The sequence below is a fragment of the Xiphias gladius genome, chromosome 7 (assembly GCF_016859285.1).
Source record: "Xiphias gladius isolate SHS-SW01 ecotype Sanya breed wild chromosome 7, ASM1685928v1, whole genome shotgun sequence".
In the NCBI taxonomy this organism is placed as follows: Eukaryota; Metazoa; Chordata; class Actinopteri; order Istiophoriformes; family Xiphiidae; genus Xiphias; species Xiphias gladius.
In genome coordinates this window covers 3,221,994-3,239,732 of record NC_053406.1, presented here as the reverse complement: position 1 = coordinate 3,239,732, position 17,739 = coordinate 3,221,994, and the positions used below count along the sequence as shown (strand labels likewise).

The 17,739-nt window shown below is 40.5% G+C and overlaps 2 protein-coding genes across 4 annotated transcripts; one reads left to right on the top strand and one right to left on the bottom strand.

Moving 5' to 3' along the window:
* Positions 1–2,787: 2,787 nt before the first annotated feature.
* On the bottom strand, positions 2,788–6,718 carry timm8b (translocase of inner mitochondrial membrane 8 homolog B (yeast)). Of its 2 annotated transcripts, XM_040130152.1 has the most exons (3): positions 6,630–6,718; positions 5,629–6,018; positions 2,788–3,202 (listed from the first exon to the last, which is right to left on the bottom strand). In XM_040130152.1, the coding sequence occupies exons 2-3, from the start codon at positions 5,728–5,730 to the stop codon at positions 3,035–3,037; spliced, it is 270 nt and encodes an 89-aa protein (XP_039986086.1). In that variant the 5' UTR covers positions 5,731–6,018; positions 6,630–6,718; the 3' UTR covers positions 2,788–3,034. The 2 variants fall into 2 exon arrangements, with proteins under 2 accessions (XP_039986086.1, XP_039986087.1); XM_040130153.1 differs by lacking the exons at positions 5,629–6,018; positions 6,630–6,718 and adding an exon at positions 5,105–5,583.
* Positions 6,716–14,046, top strand: sdhdb (succinate dehydrogenase complex, subunit D, integral membrane protein b). 2 transcript variants are annotated; one of them, XM_040130150.1, is made up of 5 exons: positions 6,716–6,924; positions 7,090–7,246; positions 7,826–7,936; positions 10,203–10,353; positions 13,506–13,671. In XM_040130150.1, exons 2-5 carry the CDS (start codon positions 7,189–7,191, stop codon positions 13,669–13,671), a joined length of 486 nt encoding a protein of 161 aa, XP_039986084.1. In that variant the 5' UTR covers positions 6,716–6,924; positions 7,090–7,188. The 2 variants fall into 2 exon arrangements, with proteins under 2 accessions (XP_039986084.1, XP_039986085.1); XM_040130151.1 differs by lacking the exon at positions 6,716–6,924 and having other exon boundaries at positions 7,189–7,246; positions 13,506–14,046.
* The last annotated feature ends 3,693 nt before the right edge of the window (positions 14,047–17,739 follow it).

Genomic DNA, 17,739 nt, shown 5'->3' with positions numbered 1-17,739 from the left:
CATAACTATTGATCAGCAGTACAAGGCTCGTCTATTGGCAGCCCCCAACTGACATTTTGAACAGATTCCACACAGATTAGCATAAATGCAAATTTAATTATTCTGATGGTGAATGCAGAGTTTTTCTGTGTATATGTGATGTTTTAGAGGATATTCCATGATTTTCTAATACTAAAACGTAATAACACAGAATTAGAGCTGCAAGTTAACAATAATTTTCAGCACTGATTAATCTGTTGATTATATTCTCAATTAAACACTCAATTGTTTGGTCTACCCAATATCAGAAAATACTGAGAAACGAATAACATCATTTTCCAGACCCAAAGGTGGTGTGTTCAAATTGCTCGTTCTGTCGAATCAACAGTTCAAAACCTCAAAGTATTCAGTTTACTATCATTAGATACAAAGAAAAGCTGTAAATCCTTCTGCATTTGAGGAGCTGGAACCAGCAAGTGTTTGAGTCAGATTTTAAGCAAAAAAGCCAAACGATTAATTAGTTATCAAAATAGTTGCTGATTAATTTTATGTCGATCAACCAAACAATTAATCATCTAATCGATTCAGCATTACACAATATTGGCATTTGTTTTCTTCAATACGCTAGATGAAAGGAGTTCCTGAAGGAAAAGGTTCACTGTTTCTATACCAGCACTTTACAAGTCATGCCTTTCATTTCTGTATTTTGATTTCATTTCAGCCGATTTATATTTAAGTTACTAAAATTTACTCTCAGATTCAACAGGAAAAGAACATTTTTAAATAAAGCACTTGCTTTAAAATATGAGTTGTTTGGGAGTAAAAGGTTGTGTGTTACAAAAGAGAAACTGTGGAAATAACCATGAAGAAACACAAGTTCTGACATAATTTCATGTGATAGAACACCCATTAGACACACATTAGGCAGCAGATTACCATTTTGTAGATATTTTCTCCTAAGGACCCATATGGAAAGACTATTGTAGAGTGTTTTTTATGAATGGCCAGACTCCAAAGTGATGGAAAGTAACTAAATGCATATATTCAAGTACTGTACTGATCTACATTTTTGAGATATGAGGGGCTTTTTGGATTGCTCCAGGTGCGGGTTTGGGTTGTGAATTCTCGGCCATCATCACCACACGTTTGTTGATGTTGAATTATTCGCTCTTTTCAACTCGACCTACATTTCATTTTCAGCCAATGAAAGTGACGCGTGACTCCTGTTCATCATGCAGTGCATTCTGAGCTGCCTTTTTTTCCACAAATGAATTGTAATTTTCACCATCAAATGTCTGTTTTGTTTAGTTTTTTGTACAGTTTGATTATATAAGCAAATTTAGAATATTCGTTGACTGTCCTGCAGCATACTGGGACAAAAGAACACGGTTTTCTTTTAAACAATAAGTCTCACAAGGCCAAAAAAAAAAAAAAAGCCCATCCATATTGTCCCAGAATATTTCCTCTGCCCTCCACTTTTTCTGAACAATCACCAGTAAATTTTCATACACTACATATGTTAATGCCCAAGTTCTTTGCAGCAACAAGAGACACTAGACTGCATTCTCTTATAAGGCTAACATCGAAAGATAAATATAATACTGACCTCGTGTTTTTTGGGGGGTGGGTGTAAAATGTTATTATGCATTTTTTGTGCTATTCAACATTTATTTTCTGTTTTAATTTTATCAGCATACATTTAATTGCACAGGAGATGCAGTGGCAAGAAAAAGTAAGCAAACTCTTTGGAATTCCTGGCATTTATATATAAAATTTGTCTTAAAATATGATCCAATCTGAATCTAAGTTAAAATTTAGAACAAACAAGAACCTATTATAAGTAAGAACACACAAATCATTGTGTTGTTCTTGTTCATATTGAAAACATCATTCAAACATTCACAGTGTTGGTTGGAAAAAGAATGGTAACCCCTCTGCTAATAGAAAAAAAAAATACAACGCTTATCTGGTATCAGACTTTAGTTGAGGCGCTGTAGCTAAAAATATCGAACTCAATGAAAGGAGCATACATTTGTAAATGTTCTGTGGACTGATGAAACTAACGTTGAACTATGTGGGAAGCACACGTAGCACTATGTATGGGGCTCTGCATACCAACATGAAGACATTATCCCCAAGATCGCCATCATCTAGGGGAAAATTAATTCCCAAGTTTATCATGGTGTTTTACAGGATAATGTCAGGGGGGCTGCTCGGCCGCTGGAGCTCAGTAGAAGCTGGGTGATGTAGCAGGACAATGACCCTAAACATCGAGGTAGATTTACTACCGAATGACTTCAAACAAAAAAAAAAAAAAAAAAAAAAATCCACCTTTTGAAGTAAAGATGAGAAAGATTAAAACTGACTCACATGAAGATCGGATCACATTTTATGAACAATAATGTAATAAAAACAGGTCATTCCAAAGGGTTTACAGTTTTTCTTGCAACTCCATCAGGCTACCATTTAGAGAAATTTTTCTTTGTAACATTTAGTAATGCCTTGATGTTAACTTTCAATCTGTATCATTTATGTTTTTGCAAATAAATATATGAAAACCATGTTATTTACCAGTGCTTTTGTAAACATTCTTGTGGTTGTCCTTTCCTAAAATTCTTATTGCTACACCTTTACTTCTTTTCTCGATTACGATATTTTACACTGGCATGACACAAAAGGTGACAAATCCAAACTTGTCCCTGAACCCAGATCTGTTCTCCACACCAGTGAGTGAGTGCTCCCCCAGAGAAAACGGTTCCATCCCCCGCGTTGTTTAGTGCATGAAGGATCACAGACAGGATGGCGAACACGAGTGTACTCTTGTCAGTTTAATAATGTCACATTACATGTCTTCTCAATTAAAACGGGTACATCTTGCTGCCATTTGCAGCCACAGCTATGCGGACTTTCCCATTTTGGACCACTCAAGCACCACCAGTCCAAAGACTAAACAAGTTATTTTTAAAAAAAACATGTCTTCTTCACATTATCTTCCATGGTAGGAATACAAAACACTATGTCATAATACAGTCCTGTTGGCATCGATAGTCCATTATTAATGAGCGCCCTTCTGCACCATCTGTGTGAAGCGGTTGGTTATGGTCAGGGTGGTGTCAATGAATCGCTCGACACAGCTCACCAGGCAGGTCTCTGTCCGGTAGTCCAGCTTGGAGCCCGGACTGTCCACACACTTGTCCCAGCAGATGTCAGTGAAATTGTGCACCTGGAATCAATTTAAAAAAAAAAAAAAAAAAAGCAGATCGAGACATCATTCATTTAATTCTGGGATTATGGAATTGTGGTGATGGACTTTTGAACAGAGCTGCTATCACAAACGTAACAGATAAGAATAGACTATGGTTGTATTAATTGCCATTTGCCTTATGGGGATGAAGCATCGTCAGTTTCTGCAGACGATGGCACAGCTGGATCAGCTACGACTCTAATGGAGTTTCTGAGGAGTTTTTTTTATTTGCACAGATAATGGGATGCATTGTCCAAATAATAAGGGCGCAGTGAGTACTGCCAGTGCAGCGTTGTAGTCATGTGCTCGAACAGGACAAAAGTGAATGTGAAATCTCTTCACTTTTGCTCTTAAATAAACAGGTTGAAAAACGTGTGCACATTCATCAAAACCAGTTTGTTCAGAAGCAGAAAATACATGTCAGAAATTCTTTATTTTTTTATTGATTACTTGCATTTGTACATACGGATATTCTCTTCATTAATTAATTATGTAATAAACCACGTTATGATTTGAATGTCTTAATTTGTGTAAATAATTTGGAATCGTACATGCTTTAATGAAAGTGGATATTATGTTAACATAATCACACCCAAAAATGTACTTTCTACCAGAGTTACAGGGATTTTTCAGCCTCATAAACCCATTTTTAAATAAAATGTTGCTACTGCTGAAAGACAAAAGACTCCTCCTCTCCGTGACTATATTATCCATGATACAGGTTAAAATTGGAAGAACACTGACGACAAAAAGACAAATCTTTCTAATGAACAATGAAAATAGCTTCATGCTTCCTTTACTAATCAGACCTAGTTACCACAGAGCAATCATTTTAACTAAACAGTCAAACAGCACACAAATAAAAACTAAACCTGGTAGTGATTTTACGCCTGAGTGTAATCTGTTATTCATCCCAGTATAAACTGCGGCGATTATCAGTCGGTTAACAGATTTCTGATATGGGGCTCTCGTGTATCCTCGCTCATGCCTCTTCGCGCCTCAAAACAGAAATAAGGGGACAGACGTCTTTCACGATGGCGGACCGGACAGATGTCCAAGTCAACCCGGTAGCAAGGAGACATGAAATTCAGCAAATGAAAAGCATCCTAGGACATTTTACCGCAGAGAAGCAAACATGTCAGTGCTCTCCGGTGGACTGACTGACTATGTGACGGCGACACTGTTTTTGAGGGCGTTTTCACACCAAGCCTGTTTGGTTCAGTTCAAACAACCCCTGGAGTCCTTGTCGTTTTGGTTTGGTTTTTTTTGAGCTGGCCTGAAAGCTTCCGGGACTGGTGTGGTTGGTTTCCAGTATGAGCAACATGGCAGACCGTCCACCGAGCTGGGAGAGAAGATATTACATTTTGTGCTGGGGTTATGTCCCACTGCATTTTTTCAACATTCCCTCACGAAAAACTGAGTAACATTTTCCCACAGTTACTATCCCGTGTCCTCCCAGACCTCTTTTTTCGTCCTGTTTCTACTTGCTGTCCTTGTGACATTTGAGGTCGAGTTGCAGTCTCAACTACTAGTGCTCATGAGGGTTTCTTTCTTCCTCGAGCTCTTTGAGAGACGGAACGAGATCAATCATCACATAAGGTGCAGTAAAGTGCGCCATAACTTGCTGCGAGTCATCAGAATTTGACCTCCCCCGCATGGGTCCATGGAGCGCTGGTGATGCCAGACGACTCTCACCGAATCCGTCCGATCCGTGAGTTACCTGTCAGTCCAGGGGACCTCATGCGTACACCGCGTGCTTTGTTCGTGATTGATCAAAGTGAAAAAGAACCAGAGCAAAACTAAGACGCCACATTGCATCACTCTCTACACTGGTGCCGACCAAATGAGCTGAAGTGCAAGTGTGTAAGCAGCCTGACTTACCTCACAGATGTCTTTGGGATTTCTGTCCTGCAGTTTTAATCGGCTGACACGATCCATTTGTTTTATGTAAAGCTGATCTAATACTCACAGGCCGTGAGCTAATAACATGCTGATTTACGTCAGTAGTGGTCTTCACCACCATTTAATGTCTGTTGTGATACTCAGGCCTGACTTAACTACGAGAAATAAGACTAATTCACGGCAGACTGCTTTTACTATGGTTCCAATAGTAGTTGTTCCCTCGTACTGACACACAGCCGTGCCAAACTCCATTATAAAAACTGACAATTTGATGTGACCTTAGTGGGCAAGACGATGGTATATCGTACCCCGGCACCACACGTTAATCAAGAGGCAAAGGAACCTTGAACTGTCAGATCTTGAGGGGAGCTTGGTTGAAGCTGGAGCCCCACCACAGCAGAGTGGCTCTCAACAGGGCTGACACAACACCGGGATGTGGCCTCGCCGTCACAGACAAGGACGCTAAAGGGCTGGATGGAAGTTGGTGTGGTTAGCGTACAAACCTGGGCCTGGAACTGCGCTTTCTGCTGCTCTATCGCGATCATGCGCTGAAGCTCCGTCGCCTCTGCCTTCTCCGACCCACTGAAATGATCGAAACTGTCCATTGCGCTACCCAGTCGTTACGGAACAGCCCTGGTTTCCCGGTGGCAACGTGGTGAGCTGAGGTGACCTCCGGCTTCCCCGCGACTGGGCCAAGGAAAAACCACCGATATACAAATCATGTGTTGCGCTACACGCAGCTGCGGCGCCTGTCTTCTTCTTCTTCTTCCTCCTCTTCTTCGTCTTCTTCTTCTTCTTCGTCTTCTTCTATTTTTTATTCGCAAACTTTAGGGTGCGTACCGCCACCGACTGCCTCGGAGTGTGTAGAATTATTGCACCAAATCACCTGAATACTGAGGGCAGAGAGAAAACAAGTATTTTATAATTATAAATAACACAGTTATGATCATTATTAGATCTTTTGCTGCGCTCAGGGGGGGGCTTTAAACCCCCTCCTGTCTCCTGTCTGTACGCTCGCTCGGAATGAACCGCGATGAACGGACGAGAGCAGGCGGAGGCGGCGAGCACCGACAGAAAGCTCACACACTGCACGCCAAGTCACAGGAACACACACATTCAGTGAGTCAATCATTAGAATGTTATCAGACAATTATATACAGCTTGTACGCAGGCTCCTGTTGTTCAAGCTGTTTTTCTGTTTGGGGGGGTTAGGCTAGTGAAACGCTGTAAGCCTCCATTTAACCTCCATATTTCATGAATTCTCATGTAAAGCAGCCGCTCCACGTGAATGAGCTGACCAGACTTAATTGATCCCGTCCCTCCCAAGCTACACTGAATACAATCAAAACCCGAAGTGACAGGCAAAGCACACGGGCAAAGTGCAGAGGTACGCGGCCACAGATGCGGTTTTAAGAACCGTCACATCCCCGCGCGGTCTCTGGGGTGGGGGGGGGCTGCCTCCTACGCTCGCATGACGCCAGAGCGAGTCGGACAGGAGGCTGACCGGCATGCATTGTGCGGCGATCGCCGGCGGTCGGTGCCGCGCTGGCGTGGCTCCTCTCGAACGAGCCGTGTCGTTTGTATATCGGGCGGGTTCGCTGTGACGGAGGAAGGAACGCCTACAAAGATATTCCATGTTTAACGAGAGGAGACTCAAAAGATTCACAAACGGAACGTTTCTCTCCGAAATTGTTGTCCCTCTCACGTCCCTGTCTAGAGCCGCTAAAACGTTTTAACACCTGTTATATTTCTTAATTATCATTATGTTTTTCTTTTCATTTACCACCTTGTTCCCCATGGTGTGTTTAAATACGAATATTTTATTCGCAAAATATATTGTTGCCTACTTGCTGTAAACTTGTTATATCTGTTTCATTAACATTTTATTCAAAACCCGTCCATAATGATGAACACTATCTTTATTTATTTATTTTTTATTAATTTTTTTAATTTGCTTTCGGCAGGCTGTGAGACTGTGAGATGCTCCTCTCAAACATCCGACATCTTTGTGCCGCTGACGACGTAACAACTACTTCCGGGTAACTGCTGTGACCTTGGTTGGGATGATCATCATGGCGGCTATCGTCAGGTTGAGTTCTGCCTGTCGCAGAGGAGTCCAACGTAAGAACATCTGTCTGTTCCCAGTGCTGTGGTGTTTTTGAACACATGCGCGTATTTTAGTGTCGTAGGTTGACAGCGGTACGCTTTGACAGAAGGGTTCGTCGAATATTAAGCTTTGTACGAAACAAATCGCGTCTGGCAGATACGACTTTCAAATTCACGACTTAAGTTACGCACGCCTTTAGTGTAATTATTGGTGGGTACCATCGCTGGTGTATGTTATGTTCTCTGACGTTTTAATTGTAATGAGCACTGGGGGGGGGTCGAAACTTGCTGTCATCATGACAGCAGACTTGCCGACAGTGACGTTCTTGGTCTGGCTAACACATCTGTGTTGTGTTTGTTATGTTACTACATTACACGTGTTAGCCACAGAAATGAGCATGAAATGTGGTTGTAATGTATTCGTAACTGTTTTACCCCTGTTGTGTTGAGACATGCTAAAATATTGTACCTTTCCAAGCGTGTGTCATGGCTTAATGTGCGATTTACAGTGAATACAATTCTAGGCGAGCTGTGCTTGAGTTTCATAATTTGTGCCCATTTGGAAACGTGACTTTTTGTCTTTTTTCTCTTCAGCCCTGTTTTACCAGAGCACTTTGTTGTCCAGACCGCTGGTCGTACCTCACAAACACCAGGAGCAGCCCTACCTGCTGAGAGCAAGAATTCATGCATCACAGGCTCTTTACGGTCAGTGCTGACGAGGGGAAGTACCAAGGTAGTACATACGGAACGCAGAGCGACAGGAAAGCCTCAGAGTCGGTGCTGCAGTGATTTGTCAATTAGTCGATCAACGGAAAATTTCACCTGCAACTATTTTGATGATCAGTTAATCATTTGAGTCACTTTCCAACCAAAAACGCCAAAAAGTTGATGTGACAGTTTCTCAAATGAGAGTTTTCTGCCTATCCTTGTCTTACGTCACAGTGAATTGAATCTCTATGAGGTTTGGACTGTTGGTGAGGGGGAAAAAAAGGACATTTGACAACAACATCTTTAAGCTCTAGGAAATTGTGGTTTGCATTTTCGCATTTTTTTTTTTTTTTGTTGTTGGTTTTTTTTTCTAGACTGGACAGTTAATTGATCAATCTCGAAAATAGTCGGCAAATTAATCCATTATGAAAACAATCAGTTGCAGGCCTAATTACAGTATGTGGCAGACCAAGAGCGTGATACGCTACAGACTCAGAAATGACCAACAGAGCTGAATCAACAGCTTTGACACAATTTCATCAACAATAATTATAAGCTACACTTCTTCCGCCTTTGACTGACTTGAATCCCATCATCGCCACAACATATTGTAAATGAGATCTCATTAAACCAAGAAATGATCAGTCTAAGTCTCATAGCGCAGTGCATGGTGTAATGCATGTGATGGCGATCTGTTAAAAAGCCCAGCATGCTGTGCTCTGGTTGCAAAGAATTAATACCAATAAACAGGTAAAGGCGTCTGATTCATGTCTGAACAGGATCATTTTGGTTTCTTTCTTGATTACTGTTTGTGTGGCGAATCGTGTGGCGTAGCTGCTTTTCCGCGATGTGTGTATGCACCCCTCAGTTTGCAGGGAGCACAGTTTTGCCACTTTTGACGCGACAGCCCTGGTGGTGCGCGCCTGGTATTTTGCAGCCCAGATTTAGCCACCCCCAAATGCTAGAGCGGTGGCAGTATTTTGACACCAGGTTCATACAAGGCCTGCTTAATGCTAGCAGGTTTCACCCACTGTGACCCACTATTCAGGTTAGTGTGTCTAGTGTGTGGAAAGGGTGGAGGCATTCTCTGGAAAGCCAGATGTATCTGTCAAATACCAAAAGTTGGCTTAGCTTAGTTAGATTCTTAGCCTTGATTACTAATTCTCAATATTTCCTGATGGAGATTTTGTTAACTTTATGGTTTGCTTTATTTTCATTTTTTTAAGTATATATAGATATATATCATTTGCTGTGTGTGTGTACTATTGTACATTGGTCATGTCTTTCAAGCTTCACGCCATAGGTTTATAATGCAGGCTCTCTGTTTAAAAAAAACAAATTAAATCTTCAAACCCAAGCCAAGATAACCCTGATGATGTCACCAGGGTTATAATGATGCTCATGATGGCCTAACTGGGAAGAATTTCTATTTCTAGCTGCAAGTGCAGAGTGAGGTCACAGTTACATATTGTTTTCCAGGAAGAAAAAAAACTCTATCAAGTTTGAAGCATGGCCTGGCTGCGTCTTAAATTTAGCAATCATAGATTAAAGGAATAGTTTGAGATCTTGTGAGATACATTTATTCCCTTCCTTGTCAAACTTTAGATGATACCATCAACACCACTCATGCATCAAATATGAGGCTACAGTAAACGGCTCAGTCAAGAAATGGCCCAGCACATACCCTCTCACAAAACAACAGTGTGTTGTTTTACTCTTCTGCTTTTGGATGGCTTCAACAAACAGGATATACCATATTAGTAAGTGGGCTTTAGATGTGCTGTCAGGTGGATTTTGTTACCTTTGGTCAGAGCCGGGGTGGGTGTTTCCACAAAGAGACACAAAACGACTACAAACGACATCTGAGAAGTCATTTTTGTTTCTGAGCGTTCTGGTTCACCTGCAGAATATTACTGAGAGAGACACGAAACACTTAAAAATGATCCTGCCAAGTGGCGCTGTTTCAGTCTGGGGGGGTCTTGCTCAGGGGCTCATTATCTCATCATCTGTCCGTGGTTGGCGGTAGCTTCATATTTACAGTACAGACATCAAGGTGGTGTCTTCTAGTCTAACCCAACATGAAAGCGATTTTGACAATGCTGACCTATTCCTATACAACTCTTGAGTGTCATCTAGCCAAGTAAAGGGGGTCATGTCCAAATCACATTAAATATCCAGCTTGTTGTGTGGAGATAGGACTCTTTGTTTTCACTGTGCAGATTATTAAGTCTGCTGACAGTCTGCTGCTTCTCTTGCTCTACAGCCGGTCCTGGCTCCAAAGCCGCCTCTCTGCACTGGACAGCAGAGCGAGTGCTGAGCATCCTGTTGCTGGCCATGGGACCCGTAGCCTATTTTAACCCTGGACCGGTCATGGACTATTCCTTGGCTGCTGCCCTGACACTGCATGGCCACTGGTAAGACGAGCGAATTTTAGCTGAACCCTGGATTCACTAGTTCTGAAGGCAATACCTTTGTATATACAGTGCTTTCAGAAAGTATTCAGACCCCTTCACTTCTTCCACATTATGTTGCAGCCTTATGCTGAAATCGTTTAAATTCATTTTTTCCCTCATCAATCTACACTCAATACCCCATGATGTCAAAGTCAAAGCAGAATTTTAGAAATTTTTGCAAACTTATTATTAAAAAAGAAAAACAGAAATATCACATTGACATAAGTATTCAGACCCTTTGCTATGACACTTGAAATTTAGCTAAGGTAATACCATGCTCTTGGGAACCTTCAATGCAGCAGAAATTTTTATGTAGCCTTCCCCAGATCAGTGCCTCGACGCAATCCTGTAACTTAGCTCTACAGACAGTTCCTTCTAATTCATGGCTTGGTTTTTGCTCTGATATGCATTGTCAGCTCTAAGACCTTATATAGACAGGTGTGTGTCTTTCCAAATCGAGCCCAATCAGTTGAATTTACCACAGGAGGACTCCAGTCAAGGTGTAGAAACATCTCAAAGATGATCAAGAGAAAATGAGGCACCGGAGCTAAATTTCGAGTCTCATAACAAATGGTCTGAATACTTATGTCAACGTGGTATTGCAGTTTTTCTTTTTTAATACATTTACAAAAATTTCTAAAATGTAGTTTTTGCTTTGTCATTATGGCATATTGAGTATAGGCTGATGAGGGGGAAAATGAATTTACAATTTCAGCATAAGGCTGCAACATAAAATGTGAAAAAAGTTAAGGGGTCTGAATACTTTCTGAATGCACTGTATATACTTATGGGTATGAATATGAAACCTCCATATTCCTGTTATGAAACAAATAATTTCTCTCTAATGACACTTTCTTCATCGTCTTTTTTTAACCCTCCATTTCTAACCCCAAGTTTTCAAATTACATAGTTTCACTTCCTGTTTACTTGGCAATTACAAAGCAAAGATCTGTCTTCCTCTGGTTTGTGGCCAAAGGAAGGCCAAAATAATTCCTCTTCCAGTGGTAGTTATTGTTCTTATATATACACAGTAGGTTACCAGTTTATTAGGTACATAAATCCCACCTTCTTGAAGGTTATCATGTTCAGTGTTTGCATAAACTTTTTTGCAGAGGCGTTGGTTCAGCTTTCCGGTCATTTTGGGGGCAGAGAGTTGTTTCTAATATTGCTTTATCCATCCTGCTTATATCAATTAGGAGAGACTGAATATGAGAAACACTTGTCAGTATAAATTCAATTCAACAGTACCACAAACTACAGCCTCTAAAATGATCAGTAAATTTGAGTGACACACAGACTTAACCTATCCTGGGAAAACGCAAACATTGGGGGTAAATTCCTTCATCACATGAGGTCCTCAGGGACTTGTAGTCCACTGAGAATGGCTTAATTTGATTTAACCTCACCTCTGTGGTCTTAACACCAACATCAGATTGTGATTTAACAGATCAAGAGCATTTGGGGTATGAATGAAAGGTCTTTGAAGCCTCCACAAACATATTTCCCAAACGTCTCTACCCAGTAAAAAGGGTTAGCTTGTTCACTGACCCTTACCAGACACAAGGCAAACTTTGTGCCACGAGTTCTTGGTGGGGGGAATTCAGCCGTCTCACCGTAGCTGTCAGCAGTTATTAATTCAGCCTTGGTTAGTTTCGGCTTTGTTTGCAGACTTGAGAAGGCGGCTTTAGCTTAGTGTCGCAGCGATGTGCTCTTCCATCAGTTAGAGCGCAGACTAAACAGCATGGCAGGTGTAGACCACAAATCAGGCCAGCCCTGACTTGTGATAAGTCTTCTTAAGCAACGTCTTTCGCGGCAGGTGGGCATCTCCAAGGGTCAAGCTAGGCCGTCTTTGACCAAAACCAGTTTTCTCCAAGGTCATTTGGCGTTGTCACCACCATGGGTTGACACATGCAAAGGTTGGAAAGCTCCCTCTTTTCAGCTGGTACTGGGGATAAGCATAGTCTTTGCCTAATGGGATTTTATAGCACTAAGGAATGTTGGAAGTAAATGTCAACCTGGAGAATGTGGCTTCATTAAGACATGAAGCTTTTTGAAGTAGGGTTGTAGAGGTGGCAAAATGAGTGGTTTAACTAATTTAAGTTAGGTTTTATTGGGTATGATAAAGCTGTAATCACCAAAGTAATTGCTGTGTTCTTGGAACGCAGTGACATTGCTGAAATAGGCCTAATGTGGCAGGAAACAAAGGAAATCAGATGATCATACAGGTTGTAATGAAACCCCAAGGTTACTGGGAAGAGAAAACAGAGTTGAATTGTCAAAGTAATGAATACAGTAATAAAATACCCAAATTGTCAGCTCTGGCCTACTGTATTTAATGTAGATTTGAGCACTCAAGGATTTTTTCAACTTTTTCTATCATTTTTTTCCCCCTCATCTTTTAACTGCAGGGATTGCATTTACTTCTTTTCATTTCAAAAATCAACAAAACGTATTTTGCCAAGGGGTGTACACCGATTTATGTTATACCTGCAATAAGCTAATAGTGGCCAATATATCGACCTAGCTGTAATAGAAAATATCTGGTTCTTTGATAAAGAAAAAAGTTGAAGGTACAAGACTGTGTTGATAAAATTGGAAGGTGGCTAACTATGACCCCCAAAAGGCATTTGGTACAAAACTTCAAATCTCCAAGCTTAAAATTCTGCTACATGGGCCATTAAGAGTTGGTGAAAGCCAGAGATTTAAACCAGTTCACTTTTAAGATTCTGGGTCAATTTTGAATATTTTGAATTCAGCAACTATGGCACAGTGTGTCATTCCCAACTGCAATGACAAAGCATTTTGAATTTGCTATTGCTCTGCTTTACACCTCTGAATGGCTTCTTCTCCAAAGTAGCTGCGGCTTAGGTTCATGGGTATTGTCATATTTAGAACCATCCAAGATGCTAAGCTAAAGGACAACACATGAAAAACACTTCTGGAGCCAGTGACCTCTGGAGCGTTGCCAGTCCGGACCGCTAAAAACAGCTTTTCCTTAAGTCGAACAACATGTAGTTCATTTGAAGCATGCTGAGGCGTTGATTTTAATTTTGAAAAGAAAATTTGTTTATCTCTTCATAAAGTGCTCATCTTTTCTTTTTTTTGTCTTGTAGGGGTATCGGGCAGGTGTTAACAGACTACGTTCACGGGGACCCTAAGATCAAGATTGCCAATGCAGGTCTCTTCCTCCTGTCCACGGTCACCTTTGCTGGTCTTTGCTATTTCAACTACAATGACGTTGGCATCTGCAAAGCCATTGCCCTGCTCTGGAGCAAATGAATATGACTGTGGACTGGGAAGCTTGGGAGGACCTAAACACTGGGACAGGGGCAATCTCGTCCTGGCCGATTGTAAAAATTCAAGGTGTTCTATGTAAATTCTTATAAATATATCATGTTGACAATTTTGACAGTGATTCACATGTGTGTAATTGCAAGCAATGTTGATCTGTTCAGGCTTGGTCTTCGTATTGCGTTCTTGCTCGGTTTAGTTGCAGTAATGATTGGGCAACTGGCATCCACTGTCTTTCCTTACACGTGGGAGATGAGCTTCTGTTTATGTTCAGTATGGACTAAATTTAAGCTGCATTTCCCTGTATGTTCTGAAACTAAGCAACAACATGGCCACTTATTAAATATGTCACCACCAATTCTACGAATGAGAGATATTCAATATCCTGATTTGTAACTGTTATATTTACTGGGGACATGCATGTTTTCAACAAAGTGACTTCTGATTTCTTTCAGGTCTTACAGAATAGTACGGTTTGACGTCTAACTTTTTTTTTCATGTTCAGATCCTTTTTGTGGCTGATTTCTTAAATGTGTTTTGTTTCAATCACACTGTGTACATACTACCTTTTGCTCTTTAACCCATCAGGTATCACAGGGCAGCACTACAGATTTGAGCAGGGTTTGTTTGAGAGTTCAAATCACCCTCCGGACTAACCCCCGTTTACAAATGATTCACAAGGACCACTTAATCTTTCTTGTGTTGCTATAGCCTTATCGTGGCACTCGGCTCAAGTGTACTCCTTTTATCTTGACTGACAGGAGCAAATGCTGTTTGCGACTGAAAGTCAGAGACTACGTTGTGAAACCTCTACCCTCGGTCGAGTGTGCAGTACTGTGGTTTGTGCAGAGAGGAGCAGGGGCTGGGAGAAGAGCAGACTGAAATTGCTCGTATTAGCCTGTTTAATCCTGGAGATCTGCTCTGCTGCTCCACGGAAGGTTCATTAAAGGTAACGGAGGCTAGATCTGAAGTGCATCACAAATTCAAGCCATCCAGCAATACTCAGTCTACCTGTGCATCTCCAGCAGAATGGCTAATAAAGTCTGGCAGCGTACAAACACTTGTCAGCTAACGGTGTACAATCTACAGCAGGGTCTGAAATTAACAGCTGCAAAATGCCGTCCTCTGCCAATGAAATATCACTCAAGACAGTAACAGTGACAGTAATATGAATGCCTATGTAACATTGAGATGTGTTGTACTTCATGTATGAATTAAAAACTCCAATTACAAAAAACTGACACATTTTGAAAATATTAAAAATGTACATTTATTTTGACCATTTCAAAATTTTTGGCAGTTTTTCTTGAGTGTACAACCTCTTGGCAAATAAGGCAAAAATGTCAATGTGAGCATGTTTGATAAAACTCAATATGGCAGGATAATCAAAAGGTGATGTTATCATGTAATTTGGGAACATTTACACACAGCATATAATTGGTAGTCCTTGCATGCAGCTATTAATAGCAGCAATTATTTTTGTACCGCTGGAATGAGCAGGTACAGGTTGAGTTAATCACTGTAAAATCTGAGGTCTGGATTCAGTCTGTTGTCACGATGCTCATGCAGTAAATGTTTGAGAGCTTACGAGTTTGGTGTTGGTCTGTTTGCTTTTTACATCAGTTGTCAATTTGTAACATCTGTTCAATTAATGTCATTTCAGATTATACACACAAAATTAGATGTCGCAAGAAAAGTGCATTGCCTTTGTCTCAGCAGAGTAAAGTCTATGTTTTCATATTTTCACATTAAGATGTAACACGATATACACAATGTGTTGTATACACTGACAGAGTACAAAAGGTATATAATACGTAAAAAAATAGCTATTGCTCAAATTGTGGTTTACATGTCAACATGGGACAATTATGGTCTGTGCATTGGGAATGCATCAAAAAGTCACTTCAGAAATGATCTGCACTTCTGAACATTTCAGTGTGTGACAAAACTATGACACAATCGATTGTAAGTTCACATCTCCCAAAAAGTACAATCGTTTTTGAATTCCCCTTGGCTTCAGAAAAAATAAAACTAATACAAGAAATACGGTTAGTGACCATACCGTGTTAATCAGTATGTTATTGTTAATGGGTAAAATAGTGTTACCTGCTTTAAAAGCAGAAATGAAAAACAAAAGCAGAAGAGGTTACCTTGGCCGAATCAAGGGGAACCACCTGATTATTCAAATTCAGTCCATATCAGGATTTCACTGGTGTGACAAAGGAATGTGATGTAAAGCTCTGATCAAAGCCCAAGGTGCTTCTATGGAGCCCCAAAGTCTTCAATACTAGAGACCGTAAATCGATAAGTAATTGTGAATATGAATGAAACCTGACATGAAATAAAAGCCATTGGGAAAAATGAAATAAAAACAGACTTTAGAAAAATAGCATTTGAAATAAAAGTGTCTCATGAAATAAAAAAATACTTTCCAATAAAACTTATGAAAATGAATGATAAATTTTAAACGAGTTTTAATACATTTTTTAATTATTTCAAAAACTGTTGATTCATTTATAAGTTTTATGCAATTTATTCATGTGATTACTTTTTCATGATGTCTTATTTAATATTGAACACTGGGGTTCCACATTCTTCAAGGTGAATTGTAGTTAATTGAAATTACTAAATGATACAATGAACCTGCTGCTTTGCCAAACTCTGCTGACTGACAAGATATTTATGCTGTCATCCTAGGACATCTGTTACGTATGTGTCTTTTTGCTATTAACCTCCAACGATTATACTCAACACTGTGTCAGTGATACTGAATACATCTTGTTGAATGAGTGAGCGGTAACGGGTCAATCCTGAATTGTGAAACTGCACATAGAAAGAAAAAACTACATGCACAAGCAATACCACAGGTTGTCTGCACAGCAATGTATCTTTCATGAAACGAGCAGGGTGCTTTTGTGCTTTTTGAAATCAAGATAAACTAACCTCGGAAAACTCATCCACTTCATCGTGAACTCTATCACGCAAGACCAGTTTGTTCACAGAGGGATTATGATCGACAGGCTCAAATCCCAGGAATTTAGATGGGTACGCAGAGGACTCAAACATATATTTGTTAGATGCTGAGAGTTTTGTCATGTAGAACAAGGCCTTGTGTGCAGTTTCCTCGATTTGGGGTGGAAGCTCCTGTAGGAAAACACATGCTTTAATTGTCTGTTCCATCACACAGCTGCACAGTGGGCGTGTTGCAGTGGAAAGAATGGACAGCCTAAGCAGTAGAGCATGAACCTTAACATCAATAGCTATCACAATATATGAGTGATATGAGTTTATTTTCACGTGCAGATAAAACTGCTGTATCTTTTACAGCTTTTATTATCCCAGAAGTCACTGCATGTCAATTGGTTGTTTAATGAACAACAGATGATGCTTGTGTACTTGTAAAGTAAATATAATCACACTACCATGTCATATTTACAAAATTACAGCAGCTGGCTCCGTATTCCATTAGAAGCAAAACAAGAGCTAACATTGGCGTTGCTTTCCAATGCTGGAGGCAGCTCTTAGGGAGTAAAGGAATGAAGCTTGATGGAGAACTCGCAACGTTTCTTCTAGACTGGTAAGAAAACAGCCGTCAACGCTAACGTTGGCTGTGTAGCGAAAGCAAAAAAATTACATGGAGCACCTTTTATACAAATGAATTGATAGTTCAACTATAAACTGATGTTGGTGCCACTATGTTGTTTTTGCCCAAGTCGCTGTGAGAACAGAACCACTCCGCAAGTTTCAGCTGCCCACTTTTCAAAGCTATTGAATATCAGGGCTACATTACCCAAATGAAGGCAGAGTGGACCTTCACATCACACGCTGTGAATAACTGCAAATTACGAGTTCTTCTCACCATTGCCTCGGGATAAATTTCAGCCTTCTCACTGCAGCACGCCACAATCTTCTTGCCATCTTTATTGGCATACAGCATGACTGCCCTCCCCTTCCTTCCCTCTAGGGCAGAGTCATGGTAAATATGGATGGTGAATTCACAGTCTGAAAAGGAAACACAGGACAAGCTAAAGGGAAAAGCAGCATGTCAGTGAATAT

Coding starts and splice junctions, on each gene's coding strand:
- timm8b (XM_040130152.1), bottom strand. CDS start 5,730: ATGGACAGTTTCGATCATTTCAGTGGGTCGGAGAAGGCAGAGGCGACG. Junction 3,203..5,628: donor AAGCGCAGTTCCAGGCCCAG/GTTTGTACGCTA, acceptor AATTGATTCCAG/GTGCACAATTTCACTGACAT.
- sdhdb (XM_040130151.1), top strand. CDS start 7,189: ATGATCATCATGGCGGCTATCGTCAGGTTGAGTTCTGCCTGTCGCAGA. Junction 7,247..7,825: donor CTGTCGCAGAGGAGTCCAAC/GTAAGAACATCT, acceptor TTTTCTCTTCAG/CCCTGTTTTACCAGAGCACT. Junction 7,937..10,202: donor TGCATCACAGGCTCTTTACG/GTCAGTGCTGAC, acceptor CTTGCTCTACAG/CCGGTCCTGGCTCCAAAGCC.